The sequence below is a fragment of the Oryctolagus cuniculus genome, chromosome 2, assembly GCF_964237555.1.
Source record: "Oryctolagus cuniculus chromosome 2, mOryCun1.1, whole genome shotgun sequence".
Lineage (NCBI taxonomy): Eukaryota > Metazoa > Chordata > Mammalia > Lagomorpha > Leporidae > Oryctolagus > Oryctolagus cuniculus.
Window position 1 is genome coordinate 138,842,381 of NC_091433.1, and position 19,066 is coordinate 138,861,446.

At 40.3% G+C, this 19,066-nt stretch overlaps 1 protein-coding gene across 8 annotated transcripts in view; it reads left to right on the forward strand.

Moving 5' to 3' along the window:
• Nucleotides 1–19,066, forward strand: part of VPS54 (VPS54 subunit of GARP complex) — a 127,270-nt gene that overhangs the window by 59,316 nt on the left and 48,888 nt on the right. For all 8 annotated transcript variants that reach the window (XR_011386619.1, XR_007916240.2, XM_008254347.4 and 5 more), the window contains exons 10-12: nt 1,031–1,086; nt 4,220–4,316; nt 14,997–15,337. Coding sequence is in view for 6 of the 8 variants with exons in the window: in XM_008254347.4 (XP_008252569.1) it covers nt 1,031–1,086; nt 4,220–4,316; nt 14,997–15,337 (494 nt within the window). In the remaining 2 variants the exon portion in view is untranslated. The remainder of the gene's footprint in view (nt 1–1,030; nt 1,087–4,219; nt 4,317–14,996; nt 15,338–19,066) is intronic.

The following is a 19,066-nucleotide window of genomic DNA, read 5'->3' on the forward strand; positions in this document are numbered from 1 at the left end:
TGTGGAGCTAAAGAAGCCAGACACAAAATAGTACACACTGTATAACTCCACTTATTTAAATTTCAACATAGGCAAAATTAATCCATGGTTTAAAAATCAAGACAGTAATATCTTTTAGGAGGAGATAGTTACTAGGCAGGGAGCAGGAGAGGGACTCTGGGTGCTGGCAGTGTTCAATTTCATTAACTCAGTTCTGGTTACATATTTATACTGTATTCTTAAAACCCATGTGTAAAAAGTATTAAACTGTTAACGCAATTTGTATGGTTTTCTATATACTACTAAAAATTTTAACTTCCATGTTTTAATTCCTAGACTTGTTCTGAACTATAAACATTTATTATTATTTTAAAGGTTTATTTATTTGAAAGATCATAATCACAGAGAGAGAGAGAGAGAGAGAGAGAGAGATACCTTCCATCCACTGATTCAATCCCCAGATGGCTGCAGTGCCTCAGGGCTTGGCCAGGCCAAAGCCAGGAGCCAAGAGCTTCTTCCAGGTCTTCCATGTGGGTGGCAGGGGCCCAAACACTCAGATCATATTTTGCTGCATTTTCCCGGCCATTAGCAGGGAGCTGGATTGGAAGTGGAGCAACTGGGACTCCAACTGGTGCCCATATGGGATACTGGCATCACAGGCAGCAGGTTTACCTACTACACCATATTGGTGGCCCCTAAGCATTTATTATTAAACTTTAAACCTGTTGCATGTGTTAGAAAGAAATGTAACCTGTAATTTGAATTTCTTTGGGGATTTTAATATAAGGCTTACACCTTGTTTCTAAGCATTGTAGTTTTGTTTTCCTAGTGTATGATTTTGAACAGTTTTAAAGAGTCAGACATTTTAATTACCATAGTTCAGGCATATTCTGAAATGATCATTTAATAGGGTAAGACTAAATAGTCTTTCAAATACTTGGAGGTATGCATAAGAGATAAAAGTCTGTTAAAATGATTGATATACACTTGGAACTTGGAATACTTAGGATTTTAAAGACAATTAATCAAATTGTTTTTTTTAATTTTGCAGTGTGTGATTAATAAAGTTTCACAAATAGAGGAAATAGATACAGATCTTGTTGTGAAGTAAGTATAAATTTATAGATTGATGTTATCAGTCAGGTAGATAACACATGCAAATTGGAATAATTTAGGGAGCATTTAGTTACATAATTACTTACTAAGGTGTGGGCAAGTTGTAGGAAAATCATGAATGACAATGAAATATCTTTAAGTGACAAGAAAAGAGCAGTTAAGAGAATTCAGGAAAAAGACTAGTAGTTGAAAAAAGCTTTGACCTCAAGTAGAAGCAAGAACTCATTCTGAAGAAATCCTTCAGGGAGAGGGAGCTGGATAGTACTCGCATTACATTGTAGGATCCTCAGTGGATGCCTGAAACCATGGATACCACCAAACCCTTGTGTAGAGTGTGTTTTTTCCTATATGCCTTGCACTATTGCCACATAGAGCCAGAGTTCATCAACCTTTCTTTTTTTGTTGTTTAATATTTTATTTATTTGAGAGGTAGAGTTACAGACAGTGAGGGGGAAAGACAGAGAGAAAGGTCTTCCATCCACTAGGTCACTCCCCAACTGGCCGAAATGGCCAGAACTGCCTATCTGAAGCCAGGAGCTAGGAGCCTCTTCCAGGTCTCATGTGTGGGTGCAGGGCCCAAGGACCTGGGCCATCTTCTACTGCTTTCCAAGGCCATAGCAGAGAGCTGGATTAGAAGAAGAGCAGCTGGGGCTAGAACTGGCTCCCATATGGGATGCCTTTGCCACAGGCGGAGGATTAACCTCAGCCTTCTATTTTTTATTCCATGGTGTCTCCTTGGCCTCACTGCTCTTAAGCTTTGGAATCATTATAAAATAAAATAAGGCTTAATGAAACACAATCACTGTGATACCAAAACTGCTACTAAGTGACTGATTGGCAGGTGGTATATACAGCCTGGTTATGCTGGACAAAGGAATAATTTATGTCCTAGGCAGGACGGAGTGGGGTGGTATGAGACTTCTATCATGACTTGTTTATTTCTGTAGTTTTCCATTTAATATTTCAAACTGTGTTTGACATGGGTAACTAAAATTGCAGAAGATGAAATCGCAGATGATGGGTGACTATGTGCTTTTTCTTCTTCCAGTCTTTGTAAAGGCTCGTCATTAGCCAGCTGGCAGTGGCCTCCCAGGACAGAGGGTAGGATAGAAAAGGATAGCATGTAGATACAGAGTGGAAGGATTGAAGATAATTCCTTATGAAGGATAGCAAGCATAAAGTTTTAAATTATTGTGTCATATAATTAAAGCATAGCTTTTAAACTGACTTTGAGAAGTTGAGCATTTGTTTTTGAGTTACCCATATCTAATTTGTTATTTTCACCATTGAAATTCCTGTTCTTTGATTTTGAGAATAATAGTAAATATTTTATGACTAAATTTCTCATTCACGTAGATATTTAAATATTACTGACTGGCCCAAGATTTAAATAGCAAAATGATCACTGTAAAGCTCCCTTGGGCCACAGAATGTAAATTAAGTTTTAATTTCCATGCTACCACCTGGTAAAACTCAGTTTCAGAATTAGTTGAAAGAACTGTAATATTTGGTGAATTGCTAGTAGTTGGAAAAAAAATAAGTTACTGGGATTCTGTTAAAAGGCTTCTGGACATGTAGAGTCAGTAATTTCTCATTTTCTTCTTCCCTAAGGAATTTTCTCAACTTAAGTAGAGAACTTCCTGTTTATCCAATAAAGAAATATCTTTTTTAAAAAGATTTATTTATTTGTTTATTTGAAAGGCAGAGTTACAGAGAGAAAAAGAGGGGAGACAGAGAGAGAGAGAGAGAGAGAGAGAGAGATTGCGTGTGCGATCTTTTTATCTTCTGGTTCACTTCACAGATGGCTGCGTTAGGAGCCAAGAGCTCTTGCAGATCTCCCACGTGGGTTCAGGGGCCCAAAGACTTGGGCCATCTTCCGCCACTTTCCTGTTTGCATTAGCAGGGAGCAGGATTGAAGAGGTGCAGCTGGGACTTGAACTGGCAACCATATGGGATGCCAGCACTGCAGACTGAAGCTTGACCCACTAGGCCACAATGCAGCCCCAAGAAGTATCTTTTGAGAATAAACTCTTAGCTGTAGCGGCATTCATTAAGAATTTGCTATAACAAGTCATTTTAGTACTACTGAATATTCTATTTTGTATTAGTCTGTTTCATCTTGAAAACATTATTGGCTAATGCTTACATAGTCCTTGTTTTAAATATTTTTATTAATTCATTTAATATTTTCAACAACCAATGTAAGTAGGTTCTGTTTGTTCCCCTTTTATGATGAGGAACTTTGAGGCTTGGAGGAGTTGTCACTTTCCAGAGTCAAATAGCTAGTAATTACTGTACCCTTATGCTGCTGGTGATTTTGGTAAATGGCAGTCTGTTGCCCACGTTCTTAGCCACCATACCATATTACCTCTCACATGTGGAGAAATACTTTTTATTTTGTAGTTAGGAAATTAGTTATTAAATTTTTAAGAGAGATGCTACATTTCTCCTCTTCCTTTTTTTTTTTTTTTTTTTTGTTGAGATTTATTTATTTATTTGAAAGTCAGAGTTACACAGAGAGAGGAGAGGCAGAGAGAGAAAGAGGTCTTCCATCCGCTGGTTCACTCCCCAGTTGGCTGCAATGGCTAGAGCTGCACTGATCCGAAGCCAGGAGCTTCTTCCAGGTCTTCCATGTGGGTGCAAGGGGCACAGGACTTGGGCCATCTTCCACTGCTTTCCCAGGCCACAGCAGAGAGTTGGATTGGAAATGGAGTAGCTGGATCTTGAATCAGCACCCATATGGATGCTGGCACTGCAGGCGGCAGCTTTACCCGCTGTGCCACAGTGCCAGCCCTTATGTTTCTCCTCTTAAAAAAATTCCAGAATATATTCTCAACTTTAGCCAAAATGGTTTTACTTCTCTGTGGTTTATTCAGTCAGTGATCACAAAGATTGTTCACATGGAATTACTACACAATAAGGTTTAGTTGACTAGACTAGTTGTAAGGATATTTAAATAGGTAGCAGTTGTTTGGTAATTGAGTTTGCCAGTTAGGTATTTAGAGATAAGTGCTTTTACTCTTTTACTAGATAAGTACTGAAGTTTCCTTTCCTCTTAGTTACAGGTGTTATCATTTTAGTCCTAATACAATCTTTTTTTTGTTTTAACTTATTTTTTTTCTAGGCTTGCAGATCAAATGAGAATGTTGAATTTTCCCCAGTGGTTTGATCTGCTAAAAGATATTTTCTCTAAGTTTACAATTTTCCTCCAGAGAGTTAAGGTAAGCTTATATATCAATTTAAACAGACTATTTCTAAAATTGTGCAGCTTTCTAGATATATTTATTTATATATATATGTGTATGTATATATAATCGATATACATTTATACACATAAACTAGAATAGAACACTGTTTTTTATAATATTTTTAAAGAAGCTTGGTTTTAAATAATGATTGAAAGAGCATGGAATATTTTAGCAGTTTTTATAAATTGGGATGATTTGTTCTACATTAAGAATATTGTAATGTTTACTTCTCATTAAATATTATACAATTATTTTTTCTCTTGATTTTTGTGATGCTTAAGTCCTTCTAGATTATCTAAAGGTAAAATAAGTGCAATATTCAGAATGCATTCCAGGTCATTAATTTTCTAGAAATTTAATGTTGGTGTAAAGATATTCTTATTGACCTAATAGACTATGATCTTTGTTTTATTTTTGAAGGTTTTTTATTTAATGAATACAAATTTCATATGTACGGCTTTTAGGGATATAGTGTTTCTTTCCCCCATTCCTGCCCTCCCACCCCCATTCCCATCCCACCTCCTTCTCCCTCTCCAATTCCATTTTCCATTAAGATTAGTTTTTAAGGCCGGCGCCGCGGCTCACTAGGCTAATCCTCCGCCTAGCGGCGCCGGCACACCGGGTTCTAGTCCCGGTTGGGGCGCCGGATTCTGTCCCGGTTGCCCCTCTTCCAGGCCAGCTCTCTGCTGTGGCCAGGGAGTGCAGTGGAGGATGGCCCAGGTGCTTGGGCCCTGCACCCCATGGGAGACCAGGAAAAGCACCTGGCTCCTGGCTCCTGCCATCGGATCAGCGCGGTGCGCCGGCCGCAGCGCGCCGGCCGCGGCGGCCATTGGAGGGTGAACCAACGGCAAAGGAAGACCTTTCTCTCTGTCTCTCTCTCTCACTGTCCACTCTGCCTGTCAAAAAAATAAAAAATAAATAAATAAATTAAAAAAAAAAAAGATTAGTTTTTAATTGACTTTATATACAGAAGACCAACTCTATATTTTTTTTTTTTTTTTTTTTGACAGGCAGAGTGGACAGTGAGAGAGAGAGACAGAGAGAGAAAGGTCTTCCTTTTGCCGTTGGTTCACCCTCCAATGGCCGCCGCTGCAGCCGGCGCACCGCGCTGATCCGATGGCAGGAGCCAGGAGCCAGGTGCTTTTTCCTGGTCTCCCATGGGGTGCAGGGCCCAAGCACCTGGGCCATCCTCCACTGCACTCCCTGGCCATAGCAGAGAGCTGGCCTGGAAGAGGGGCAACCGGGACAGAATCCGGCGCCCCGACCGGGACTAGAACCCGGTGTGCCGGCGCCGCAAGGTGGAGGATTAGCCTATTGAGCCACGGCGCCGGCCCTCTATATTAAATAGAGATTTCAACTATTTGTACCCACACAGACACACAAAGTATAAAGTACAGTTTGAAGACAAGTTTTACTGTTAATTCTTATAGTAGACCTCATTAAGGACAGAGGTCCAACATGGGGAGCAAGTGCACAGTGACTCCTGTTGTTGATTTAACAACTGACACTTACTTAAAATGTCAGTGATGACCTGAGGCTCTTGACATGAGCTGCCAAGAAGGCTATGGAAGCCTTTTGATTTCACAAACTCCATCGATTTTTAGACAGGGCCATATGCAAAGTGGAAATTCTCTCCTCCTTTCAGAGAAAAGTACATCCTTCTTTGATGGCCCCTCCTTTCCAGTGGGGTCTCACTCACAGAGATCTTTCCTGCAGAACTGTTTTTGCCACTATGTCTTGGCTTTCCATGCCTGAAATGCTCTCATGGTATTTTCAGTCAGAACGAATGCCTTAGGGGCTGATTCTGAGGTCAGAGTGCTCTTTAGGGCATTTGTCATTCTATGAGTCTGCTGTATGGACTGCTTCCCATGTTGGAACTTTCTCTCCTTTGTAATTCTATGTATTGTTATTACCAGACACTTGGTTTTATTTATGTGATCCCTTTGACTTATGGTCCTATCAAATGAACAATTCCATACTTAATATGATCGCTTTATCACATAAGATGGGATTAGTTCCATGCAGCTAAATGGGTTTTGGAGTCCATGGCAAGTTTTTAGCTTCACCCTTAGGGGTAAGTCTGTGGGAATGTGTGCCTATCTATACAGCTCTCCCCTTTATCGTTCCCACTTGTAAAGGTATTTTTAAAATCATTGTTCACATTGGCTGGTGCTGCTGCTCACTTGGCTATTCCTCCGCCTGCGGTGCTGGCACCCTGGGTTCTAGTCCCAGTTGGGGCGCTGGATTCTGTCCTAGTTGCTTCTCTTCCAGTCCAGCTCTCTGCTGTGGCCTGGGGGGGCGGTGGGGGGTGGCCCAGTACCCGCATGGGAGACCAGGAGGAAGCACCTGGCTCCTGGCTTTGGATTGGCGCAGTGCGCCAGCCGCAACACACCAGACGTGGAGGTCACTTGGGGGTGAACCAATAGAAAGGAAGACCTTTCTCTCTGTCTCTCTGTCTCTCTCTCACTGTCTAACTCTGCCTGTCAAAAAAAAAAAAAATCATTGTTCACAATCAGATTATCCTTTGAATGTTTCTCATTGCAGGTTTTTAGTTTAGTATTTTTGTCTTGTATCTAATCAAGGACTATGTATTTTTTAAAATTTAATTTATGATATACAAACTTCCTGCATTTCATATATACAAATTTAGGAATCAAAATTTGGGATTTTTCCTGCCCTACCCTCCCTCCTGCCCTCACTCCCACCCTTCTTCTTTCTCTCACTCCTGTTCCCACTCTTAATTTTTGCAAAGATCTATTTCTTTTTCCTTTACACTTATAAGATTAACCCCACAGTAAGTATAAAGAGCTTAACAAATAGTATGAGGAACAAAAAAATAAAATAAAATAAAATAAAGTAAAACTGTTTTGCAACAGTATGGACAAGGGCTGTAAACAATCCTTGAGGCTCAAAATGTCAATTTCACTTCTATACATTACATTTTAGGTACTCTATTAATTACCACAGATGGGGAAAACATATGGTGTTTGTTTTTTTAGGACTGATTAACTTCACTAAGTATAATGGTTTCCAGTTGCATCCATTTTGTTGCAAATGACAGGATTTCATTTTTTTTACCACTGAGTAGAATTCCATAGTGTATATATGCCATAATTTTTTTATCCATTCATCAGTTGATGGATATCTGGGTTGATTCCATATCTTAGCTCTTCTGAATTGAGTTGCAATGAACATGTGGGTACAGGTAACGATTACATATGTTGATTTAATTTCCCTTGGGTAAATTCCCAGGAATGGGATTGTTGGGCCATATGATAGATTTATTCTCAGCTTTCTGAGGTATCTCCATACTGTCTTCCACAATGGCTGCACCATTATGCATTCTCACCTACAGTGGATTAGGGTACCTTTTTCCTCACATCCTCACTAGCATTTATTGTTTGTTGATTTCTGTATGAAAGCCATTTGAACTGGGGTGAGGTGAAACCTCATTGTGGTTTGATTTGTATTTCCCTGATGGCTAGTGATCCTGAGCATTTTTGATATGTTTTGTTGGCCATTTGGGTTTCCTTTTTTGAAAAATGCCTCTTCAAGTCCTTTGCCTACTTTTTAACTGGATTGTTTGTTTTGTTGGTGTTGAGTTTGAGCTCTCTATAGATTCTGGATATTAATCCTTTATCAGTTTCTTAGTTTGCAAATATTTTCTCCCATTCTGTTGATTGCTGATTCACTTTGCTGAGTCTTTCTTTTGCAGTGCAGAAGTGTCTAAGCTTGATATAATCCCATTTGTCAGTTTTGGCTTTGATTGCCTGTGCTTCTGAGGTCTTTTCCAAGAGGTCTTTGCCTATCCCAATGTCTTGTTCCTTCCCCAGTGTTCTCTAGTAGTTTGATGGTAGGGTTAGGTATTACATTTAATTATTTTCACAAACATATATACATATACATACACAAATATATACATTTAATTATTTTCTCTGTTTAACTATACCCCTTAATTTTAGGCCACATAGTATAAGGAAAAGAACACAAGCCAAACAATATCAAAAGAAGAGATGTAATAGACTCTAATATTTGTTTGAATCATCAGCATGTCATAGCTGTGTTTTAATAAGGAGACAGTCGTTTGGAATTACCAAATGTAACAGTAAAAAGGACCATTTGTGAAATTTGTTCTTTGAATTATCTAGTTTTCAGTGGTGTGTGTACAAGTTAATATTCTCAGCATCTCCTGAGTACATGTTAAATAGTATGGGGGAACTTCAGTACTTCTCTGTGATCTAGCTTTTCCTTATTAACATGGGATCAATGCTAAAAGTCATTGCAGAGTCACCTGTGTCAGCTCTCCAATCAGGATCAAAAAAGTTTTATAGAGTATGAGTCACTGTGCTTAATTTAGATAACTTCTAAAATGTTGATCCCACCCCGAACAGTGAACGTATTTGTAAAAACTAGAGCATATTTTCATTTTCTCTTACATTTGGACTGTGACCTCATCAACAGACATCTATTACTGCATATTTAGATAAATAGAACTTCAACAATGCATAATATAAAACTGGCCAACCTTTGTCAATAATTGTTAAAGTTGCTATTTGACTTTTAGGCTCTGTATTCATTAAACTTGGTATTATTATTATTTGATATACAGTATGGGAACATTGATTTATCATAGTTCTAATTTCTCACTTTCGCATCTGGACTACTTAAATTAGTACTTAAGTAAAACATTTTTGAAGATGACATATAATCTTCAAATATGGTTCTTTTTTTTTTTTTTTTAAGATTTATTTATTTGAAAGAGTTACACAGAGAGGTCTTCCATCCTCTGGTTACTCCTCAAATGGCTGCAACAGCTGGGACAGGGCCTATCCAAAGCCAGGAGTCAGGAGCTTCTTCGGGATCTCCCACATGGGTGCAGGGGCCCAACCATCTGGGCTATCTTCTGTTGCTTTACCAGGCACATTAGCAAGAAGCTGGATTGGGGCTGGGTCTCAAATTTTATGATTTTTTTTTAAAGATTTCATTTATTTTTTTTTTTGAAAGGTAGAGTTACAGAGAGAAACAGAGGCAGAGAGAGAAGAGAGGTCTTCCATCTTCTGGTTTGCTCCCCAGATGGCCCCAATGGCCAGAGTTGCACTGATCCAAAGCCAGGAGCCAGGAGCCTTCTTTGGGTCTCCCATGTGGGTGCAGGGGTCTCAGGACTTGGGGCGTCTTCTGCTTTCCCAGGCATGGCAGAGAGCTGGATCAAAAGTGAAGCAGCGGGGACTCAAACCAGCACCCATATGGGAAACCAACATTGCAGGTGGTGGCTTTAACTGCACCCTAACAGTGCCGGCCCCCAAAAAGTTTATGATTCTATAAGGGTATGATTTCACTGAAAAATAATGTTAATTATAAGCTGGTTTTTTTAAAATCTTTTTAAAAAAGATTTATTTTCTTTTTTTTTTTTTTTTTTTTTTTTTTTTTTTTTGACAGGCAGAGTGGATAGTGAGAGAGAGAGAGAGACAGAGAGAAAGGTCTTCCTTTTGCCGTTGGTTCACCCTCCAATGGCCGCCGCGGCTGGCGCGCTGCGGCCGGCATACTGCGCTGATCCGATGGCAGGAGCCAGGAGCCAGGTGCTTTTCCTGGTCTCCCCATGGGGTGCAGGGCCCAAGCACCTGGGCCATCCTCCACTGCACTCCCTGGCCACAGCAGAGGGCTGGCCTGGAAGAGGGGCAACCGGGACAGAATCCGGCGCCCCGACCGGGACTAGAACCCGGTGTGCCGGCGCCGCTAGGCGGAGGATTAGCCTAGTGAGCTACGGCGCCGGCCAATTTTCTTTATTTGAAAGAGTTACGGAGAGAGGTAGAGACAGAGAGAGAGGTCTTCAATCCGCTGGTTCACTCCCCAGATGGCTGCAATGGCTGGAGCCGTGCCGATCCGAAACTGGGATCCAGGAGCTTTAAGCTTCCTCCAGGCCTCCCACATGGGTTCAGGGGCCCAAGGACTTGGGCCATCTTTCACTGCTATCCCAGGCTACAGCAGAGAGCTGGATTGGAAGAGGAGCAGCCGGGACTAGAATCAGTGCTCATACGGGATGCCAGCACTTCAGACCAGGGCGTTAACCCGCTGCGCCACAGCGCCGGCCCCTAAGCTGTTTATTTTTAATGCAGAATTTTAAAATAAAAATTGCTAAAACCCATATATCTAACAATATTAAATTAAGCCTGTTATAGTCTTTACCATGAAATACCATGCGGTCAAGGATTTGTAAGAAGGAAATGCATGCAGTCAAGGATTTGTAAGAAGGAAATGCATAGATCATAATGTTAAATGAAAAGGCAAGCTGTGAGACCTATGATCTCAGCCATATTGAACTTTTTTTAATCTGTGCATCTTCATAAAACCTAAACAGCATGTGTTTTTGGTGATTGTTTTTAAGTGGCTGAAGTACAGGTTATGTGAAATTTGCATTCTTTTTTCCCTACATTTTCTTAAAAGAGAGATATTTTATGATCAAAATGTGATTTCTAAAAAGATTTTTTATTTACTTGAGAGCCTGAGGGATGGAGAAAGAGAGATAGAGAGAGCCACCATCTGCTGATTCACTCGCCAAATGCCCACTGTGGCCAGAGCTGGGCCATGCTGAATTGAAGCTGAGAACTTTGAGTTTCCCATGTGTGTGGCAGGAGCCTGGTCACTTGAGCCATCACCTGCTGCCTCCCAAGGTGTGCAGTGCAGGAAGCTGGGAATCAGGAGTGAAGCTGGGACTTGAACTCAGACACTCCAGTATGGGTGGAGGAATCCCAAATTATGTCTTAGCTGCTATGCCAAATACCTGCCCCTGTTTTGCTTTTTAATATGTTTATCAGATTTCAAAGATAAACTATGATATTTACATTTCTTGTTTAATTTATCAGGGTTAATAAATTTTTTTTAAAAAGATTTATTTATTTATTTGAAAGGCAGAGTTAGAGAAGGTCAGAGGCAGAGAGAGAGAGAGAGAAGTCTTCCATCTGCTGTTTTATTTCCTAGATGGCCGCAGTGGCCGAAGCTGCACCGATCCAAGGGCAGGAGCCAGGAGCTTCCTCTGGGTCTCCCACGTGGGTGCAGGGTCCCAAGCACTTGGGCCATCTTGCACTGCTTTTCCAGGCCATAGTAGAGAGCTGAATCGGAAGTGGAACAGCTGGGACTCAAACCAGCTACCATATGAGATGCTGGTGCTACAGCAGGCAGTGGCTCGACCTGCTATGCCACAGGGCTGTCCCAAAGGTTAATATGTTCTTTTTTTTTTTTTTTAAAGATTTATTTATTTATTTGAAAGAGTTACATATAGAAGGACAGGCGTGGGGTGGGGGTGGTTCTTCCATCCACTGGTTCACTCGCAGGTCTCCCATGAGGGTGCAGGGTCCCAAGGACTTGGGCCATCTGCTACTGCTTTCCCAGGCCATAGCAGAGAGCTGGATCGGAAGTGGAGCAGCTAGGTCTTGAACCGGTGCCCATATGGGATGATGGCACTGCATGCCGCAGCGCTGGCCCCTATCCTTTAAACATGTATTTACTTCTTAAAAATGAACAAAAGGTATTCCATATCATTTTAGTATTAAATTAAATTACACTTTTTAAAAGAAATTAAAATTTCAGACAGAACATCTGTCCGTACATTTTTTTTCTTCTCATCTCTGAACTGATCACGAAGTCTGGAGTACACTGAGTAAGCTAATCAGAACTGACACCTGAAGTTATAAGGTGGGCTCAATTTCACCCAAATTTCATGGTTGCTGTAGCCATGGGGGAGGTGCAGAATAGATATTGGGGAGTAAAGACCGTGTCCCTCATCATGGTCTTTTCATTAAAAAGAGATTTAAAAAAGGGACTGGCCTTCTGGTGTAGCATAATAAGATGCTGCCTCTGGCACCAGTATCCCTTTTGAGTGCCAGTTGGAATTCTGGCTTTCCCACTTCTGATCCAGCTTCCTGCTTACATGCCTGGGAAGGCAGTGTAAGATGACCCAAGTATTTAGGCTCTTGCCACCTGCATGGGAGTGTCAGATGGAGTTCCAGGCTCTTGCCTTTGACCTGGCCCAGCCTTGGCTTTTGTAGCTATTTTTCTATTTCTCTCTCTGTTTTTTTTTTTTTTTTTTTTTTTTTTTAAGATTTATTTATTTTATTTGAAAGGCAGATTTGGGGGAGGGTCTTCTTTCCACTTGTTCACTCCCCCAATGGCTGCAATGGCTACTGGAACTAGGCTTATCCGAAGCCAGGAGCCAGGAGCTTCTTCTGGGTCACCCATGTGGGTGCAGGGGGCTTAGAATCTGGGCCATCTTCTACTGCTTTCCCAGGCCATAGCATAGAGCTGGATTGGAAGTGGAGCATCTCGGACTCGAACTGGCACCCATATGGGATGCTGACACTGCAGGTGGTGGCTTTATTGGCTAAACCACAGTGCTGGCACCATCTCTCTTTTTCTCTCTGTAACTCTGTCTTTCTAATAAATAAAAAATAACTTTAATAAGAGCAGTTAGGCCGGCGCCACGGCTCACTAGGCTAATCCTCCGCCTTGCGGCGCCGGCACACCAGGTTCTAGTCCTGGTTGGGGCGCCGGATTCTGTCCCGGTTGCCCCTCTTCCAGGCCAGCTCTCTGCTGTGGCCCGGGAGTGCAGTGGAGGATGGCCCAAGTACTTGGGCCCTGCACCCCATGGGAGACCAAGAGAAGCACCTGGCTCCTGGCTTCGGATCAGCGCGGTGCGCCGGCCGCAGCGCGCCGGCCGCGGCAGTCATTGGAGGGTGAACCAACGGCAAAGGAAGACCTTTCTCTCTGACTTTCTCTCTCACTGTCCACTCTGCCTGTCAAAAAAAACCAAAAAAAAAAAACCAAAACAAACAAACAAACAAAAAGAGCAGTTAAATAAGCAAGTCAGCAAGGCAGAGGAAAGACAAAACATAGTAAGCATATCAAAGATGGGATTAAAAGCAGCAATGGTGGAATATAGTATTGGCAAACTTGTGACAGTTCAAAAGTTGGTGATTGATTTAAAAAAAAAAAAGAATGTATCCATGGGTACTTTGGAACTAAAGCTCCTGAAAACTTTGTCTCCTGTATATTGTGTGGGCTGTTGTATCACTTAGATTACCTTTAATTCTAAATAACAGGAAATACAACTCAGAGTATCTCAAATAAGTAAGATGTTTTATTACCTCATATAATTGAAGAATATTTAGAGATAGGTCAGCCTTTAGGTTCTTTATAGAAAAGATGGTGATGTCATCAGGCCTTCCTTAGCTTTTTTTCCCCCTGTAGTTCTTTCTTTCTACCTTCTGTATATGATCTTTAGTCTCAAGTTCAGAATGTGGTGGTTCTATGGGCTGGCTGGACCAGTTTAGACTCTATTCTGACTTTGAAGACTTGAAGTTGGAGTCATACATCCCTCAAATCATGTCGGTTACAAAAAAGAAATGAAGGATTTTGAGATGGGGAGCAATAAATTATGAGAAAGCAGCCATTAATGTTAAAGTAGATGAATACAAAAATAAAGTAGATGAATAGTCCTTTATTTCTGAGTATTCTGTGAAGACATTAATTTACATAAATTCACTCCTTATTTGTTTAGCTTTTAGTATTTTATTAAGCACTTCCTATTTGCCAAGCACTGCTCCAGGCACTAAGATTGCAGTATTTCATGGAGCTAACATTCTAGTAGAAGGAGACCTGCAATGAACCAATAAAGAGAATTGTAGATAATGCTAAGTATTATTTCTTTAAAAACTGAGTAGTGTGAAATAGTTACTGGAAGGAGAGTAAGGGAAAGACTTTGAGGGAATGAGCATTTGTTCAGAATCTGAGTGATGAGAAGGAAAATGTACAAAGATCAAGGTGAAGAGCATTCTGAACAGAGGAAACAGCCAGAGCACTAAGGTAGGAACAGTCTTGGAATATTAGTTTAATAGAATCACAGTGTCTGGGGAGTAGGAGAAAAGATAGAGAAGGTATGAAATAGGCAGGAGCTATACATGGTAAGAAATATGAATTATTTTCCTTTAAGCAACCATATTAATGTTATTCTTTCACAGACAAGTTATGTTCAAACTTTTAATGAGGTTTGAGAAATATGTAATATATTATAGAGAGAGTTCCATTTTTAAAATCAATTAAAGCGGGCCAGTGCCACGGCTCACTAGGCTAATCCTCCGCCTTGCGGCGCCGGCACACCAGGTTCTAGTCCCGGTCGGGGCGCCGGATTCTGTCCCGGTTGCCCCTCTTTCAGGCCAGCTCTCTGCTGTGGCCAGGGAGTGCAGTGGAGGATGGCCCAGGTGCTTGGGCCCTGCACCCCATGGGAGACCAGGAGAAGCACCTGGGTCCTGCCTTCGGATCAGCGCGGTGCGCCGGCCATTGGAGGGTGAACCAACGGCAAAGGAAGACCTTTCTCTCTCTCTCTCTCTCTCTCACTGTCCACTCTGCCTGTAAAAAAAAAAAAAATCAATTAAAGCATGGGTACTCTATTTCTAAACTTTACTGAATCCATTTCTCTTGAGCATTTCTTTTTCACAAAGCACTTTCACTCTGTAATACAAAATTGGTAGAAATTCTGATTTATATAACCTTGTCTCATTTATGATCATGTATGTTCAAATTTATATGTATAGAGTTCACTTTTGGGAACTTTAGGTACTAGATGTTTGAGATCCTTTAAAAATGTACCCTGTTTTCTTGTAGGCAACATTAAATATCATTCACAGTGTTGTTCTCTCAGTTCTTGACAAAAACCAAAGGACTAGAGAATTGGAAGAGATTTCACAACAGAAGAATGTTGCAAAAGATAATTCACTGGACACAGAAGTGGCTTATTTAATCCATGAAGGCATGTTTATAAGTGATGCATTCAGTGAGGGTGAATTAACATCTATAGCAGTTGACACTACCTCTCAAAGAAATGCATCTCCAAGTAGTGAGCCATGCAGCAGTGATTCAGTATCTGAACCAGAATGTACTACTGATTCTTCATCCAGCAAAGAGCAGACATCATCATCTGCTACTCCAGGAGGTGTGGATATTATGTGAGTATAGTGGCTGTTGCCAAGGTGATGAGATTTAACGTCATCTTATGGATGGTTTCAATAAGATTGAATATTCAATTTATTGAAAACAACAGGTAAACTTTAGTCTTAGAATTTAAAAATATTTATTCTATGAAACATACATCATTTTTAAAAAACTATGTGGGAGGATAGAAAGTGAACATTGAAGTTAATTGAGAATTGTGAAATTTTACAGCTGGGAGGAGCTTTAAAGACCATTCATTTAAATGCCTTCATTTCAGTGATGTTGTAGCTGATGCCCAGGGAGCTTAGATGATTTACTTAACATCAATAGTAGCAAAACTTGTCCTGCAGTCAGGTCAGTTATTACTTTGGATATTTTCCTCTGATGTCATTATTATGTTTCACGTGTAGTAAAGGTCTGTTTTATTTACATTTGGTTTTTCAAGAACACAAGTTTCCAAGTGGATCACATTGTCTTAAAATACTTTGTTATTTTGAAATTATTTCAAATTTACAGACAAGTTTCCAGAATAGTACAGTAAACTCATATGTTCTTCATCTAGATTGCCTAGTTGTTATGTTTACCCCATTTCCCTCCCTCTCTCCCTCTCTCTGTCGAGTTAATGGTTTTTTCTAAATCATTTTACATTAGGTTATAGACATGATTCTCTATTATTCCCAGATACTTCAGTATTTTCTAAACACAAGAGCACTCTCTTATATACCTATATACTTGGTATACCATTAAATATAAGAAAACACTGTTAAATCATTACCATCTAATTCACAGACCTCATTAACAGGTAACCAGTTGTCCCAGTCATCTGTGGTATGTAAAAATCTTTTTGGTCCAAGAACATAGTTTGGATTTAGTGATTGTTAAGAATAACAAGTACTCGATACTTTTATACATCTTTACATCAGTCAGCTTATGGTCCAGAAGTTTATAAAGGTGACAGCTACAACATTAAGTCAACTATACCTTCCCTTCCTATCAAGCTAAGCCTCTGAACTAAATGTTAAAAAGGTTGTTTTTTTCTGTGTTCAAGATAGTGTTTTTTGTTTGTTTGTTTTTTTAAAGATTTATTTATTTTACTTGAAAGTCACAGTTACGCAGAGAGAGAGAGAGAGAGAGAGATCTTTCATCTGACGGTTCATTCTCCAGTTGGTTGCAATGGCTGGAGATGCGCCTATCCGAAGCCAGGAGCCAGGACTTCTTCCAGGTCTGCCACATTGGTGCAGGGGCCCAAGGATTTGGGCCATCTTCTACTGCTTTTCCAGGCCATAGGAGAGAGCTGGATTGGAAGTGGAGTAGCTGGGTCTCGAACTGGTGCCCATATGGGATGCCAGCATCGCAGGTGGTGACTTTATCCACTATGCTGCAGCGCCAGCCCCCAAGCTAGTGTTTTTACATTGGTTAGGGTACTGTCCAAAATGGCTACAAAAAGAGATGTACAAACTATATAGCTAAAACCATATAGAATTGTGTTTCTCTTACGTAGCATTTCGAAGATTAGCAGTACACAAGTACTGGGGCCCCTAACACTCACAAGGGAGACCTGGATGAAGTAGCTGACTTCAGCATGGCACAGCCCTGGCAGGTCTGTTCATTTGGGGAGTGAACCAGCAGATGAAAGATCTATCTGTTTCTCCTTGCTCTGTAACTCTGCCTTTCAAATGGCCGCAACATCTGGGGGTTGAGCCAGGCCGAAGCCAGGAGCTCCTTCGAGGTCTCCCGTGTGAATGCTGTGGCATAGGCACCTGGACCATCTTCAGTTGCTTTTCCAGGCATATTAGCAGGGAGCTGAATTGGAAGTGGAGCAGCCGAGACTAGGAACCAGTGACACAGGTAGTAGCTTTACCTGCTGTGCCACAATGCTGGCTCCCCTCTACCCCCCAGAAATTTATTTAAGCTGGTTTTTGCTTTTTATTTAATTACTTTTGTTTATTTGAAAGGCAGAGATAGAGACAGAGAGAAAGATTTTCCCATTCACTGCTTTGCTTCCACAATGCCCACAATAGTCAGGGCTGGTCCTGGCCAAGGTCAGGATCCTGGAATTCAATCTTTAAAAAACAAACAAACAAAAAACACTATCTTGAACACAGAAAAAAACAAACCTTTTTAACATTTAGTTCAGAGGCTTAGCTTGATAGGAAGGGAAGGTATAGTTGACTTAATGTTGTAGCTGTCACCTTTATAAACTTCTGGACCATAAGCTGACTGATGTAAAGATGTATAAAAGTATCGAGTACTTGTTATTCTTAACAATCACTAAATCCAAACTATGTTCTTGGACCAAAAAGATTTTTACATACCACAGATGACTGGGACAACTGGTTACCTAGCTCAAAGTGATGTAAAGATGTATAAAAGTATCGAGTACTTGTTATTCTTAACAATCACTAAATCCAAACTATGTTCTTGGACCAAAAAGATTTTTACATACCACAGATGACTGGGACAACTGGTTACCTAGCTCAAAGGGGTGATGAGTTGAGTGCATTTATATTTGTGAACCTAACTTGTTATAACAAGACCTCTGACTTTTCTTGTAGCAAGTTTTTGTAGTATACAATTTTATCATGGATAACAGAACATGGAAAATTATATGATATCTAACTTTATAAGTGATAGTTTTTCTATATTCATACTTTGTCAAAATAATCTACAATTTTTAAATTTATGGTATAGTAATATGGATACCAAACAGCGAATACTTTTCCAGGCAGTAAATGATACAGAAAACGGATGGAAAAGATTAGAAAAAGTTGTGGAGTTTTAAATTAAAGCATTTTAAAGAACGTTTAGGACCATCATAATCCAAAAATTTTTTAGGGGTCAGTGTTGTGGCATAGTGGACTAAGCTGCTGCTTGCTACGCCAGTATGCCATGTGGGTGCCCATTCTTGTCCCAGGTACTCTACTTCCAATGCAGCTTTCTGCTAATGTGCCTTGTAAAGCAGCAGAAGGTGGCCCAAATGCCTAGGTCTCTGCCATCCATGTAGGTGACCTGGAAGAAGCTCCTGACTTCAGGCTTTGGCCTGGCCCAGTCTTGGCCATTGTGGCCATCTGGGGAGTAGACCAACAAGTGGAAGATCTTTCTGTGTGTCCCTCCCTGTCTTTCTAACTCTGCCTTTAAATAAATAAATAAATAAATAAATTTTCATAAAAATATTTTAAACAAATTTTTAAAATTTTAATTAAATTTTCAACCTTTAATTCTGGTAAAAATGTAAACATATAAAGCCTGCTATCTTAAAGGTTTCTAAGTGTACAGTTTATTCCAATTAAATATATTCACATTGTATATGCAATCTCCAAAACTTTTTCATCTTGTCAAACTGAAACAGTATACCCATTGAACAACAGTTCACCATTTCCATCTCCCCTCAGCCACTGGTATCCACTGTTCTGCTTTTTGGTTGATGAATTTGACCACTTATATGGTTACTTCATATAAATAGAATCATACAATACTTGTCTTTTTACAGCATTTCACTTAGCATAATTCCTCATGGTTGATGCATGTTATAGTGTGTTGCAATTTTCTTCCTTTTTAAGGTTGAATTATATATATATGTAAAATATTTTGATTACACATTCTTCTATCAGTAGATATTTGGGTGGCTTCTGGCTTCTGCCTGTTGATTATTTTAATAGTGCTGCTATGAACTTGGAATTGCAAATAAAGCTTCAAGATCTATCAGCTGTTTTAGATACACACCCAGAAGTGGAATTGCTGGA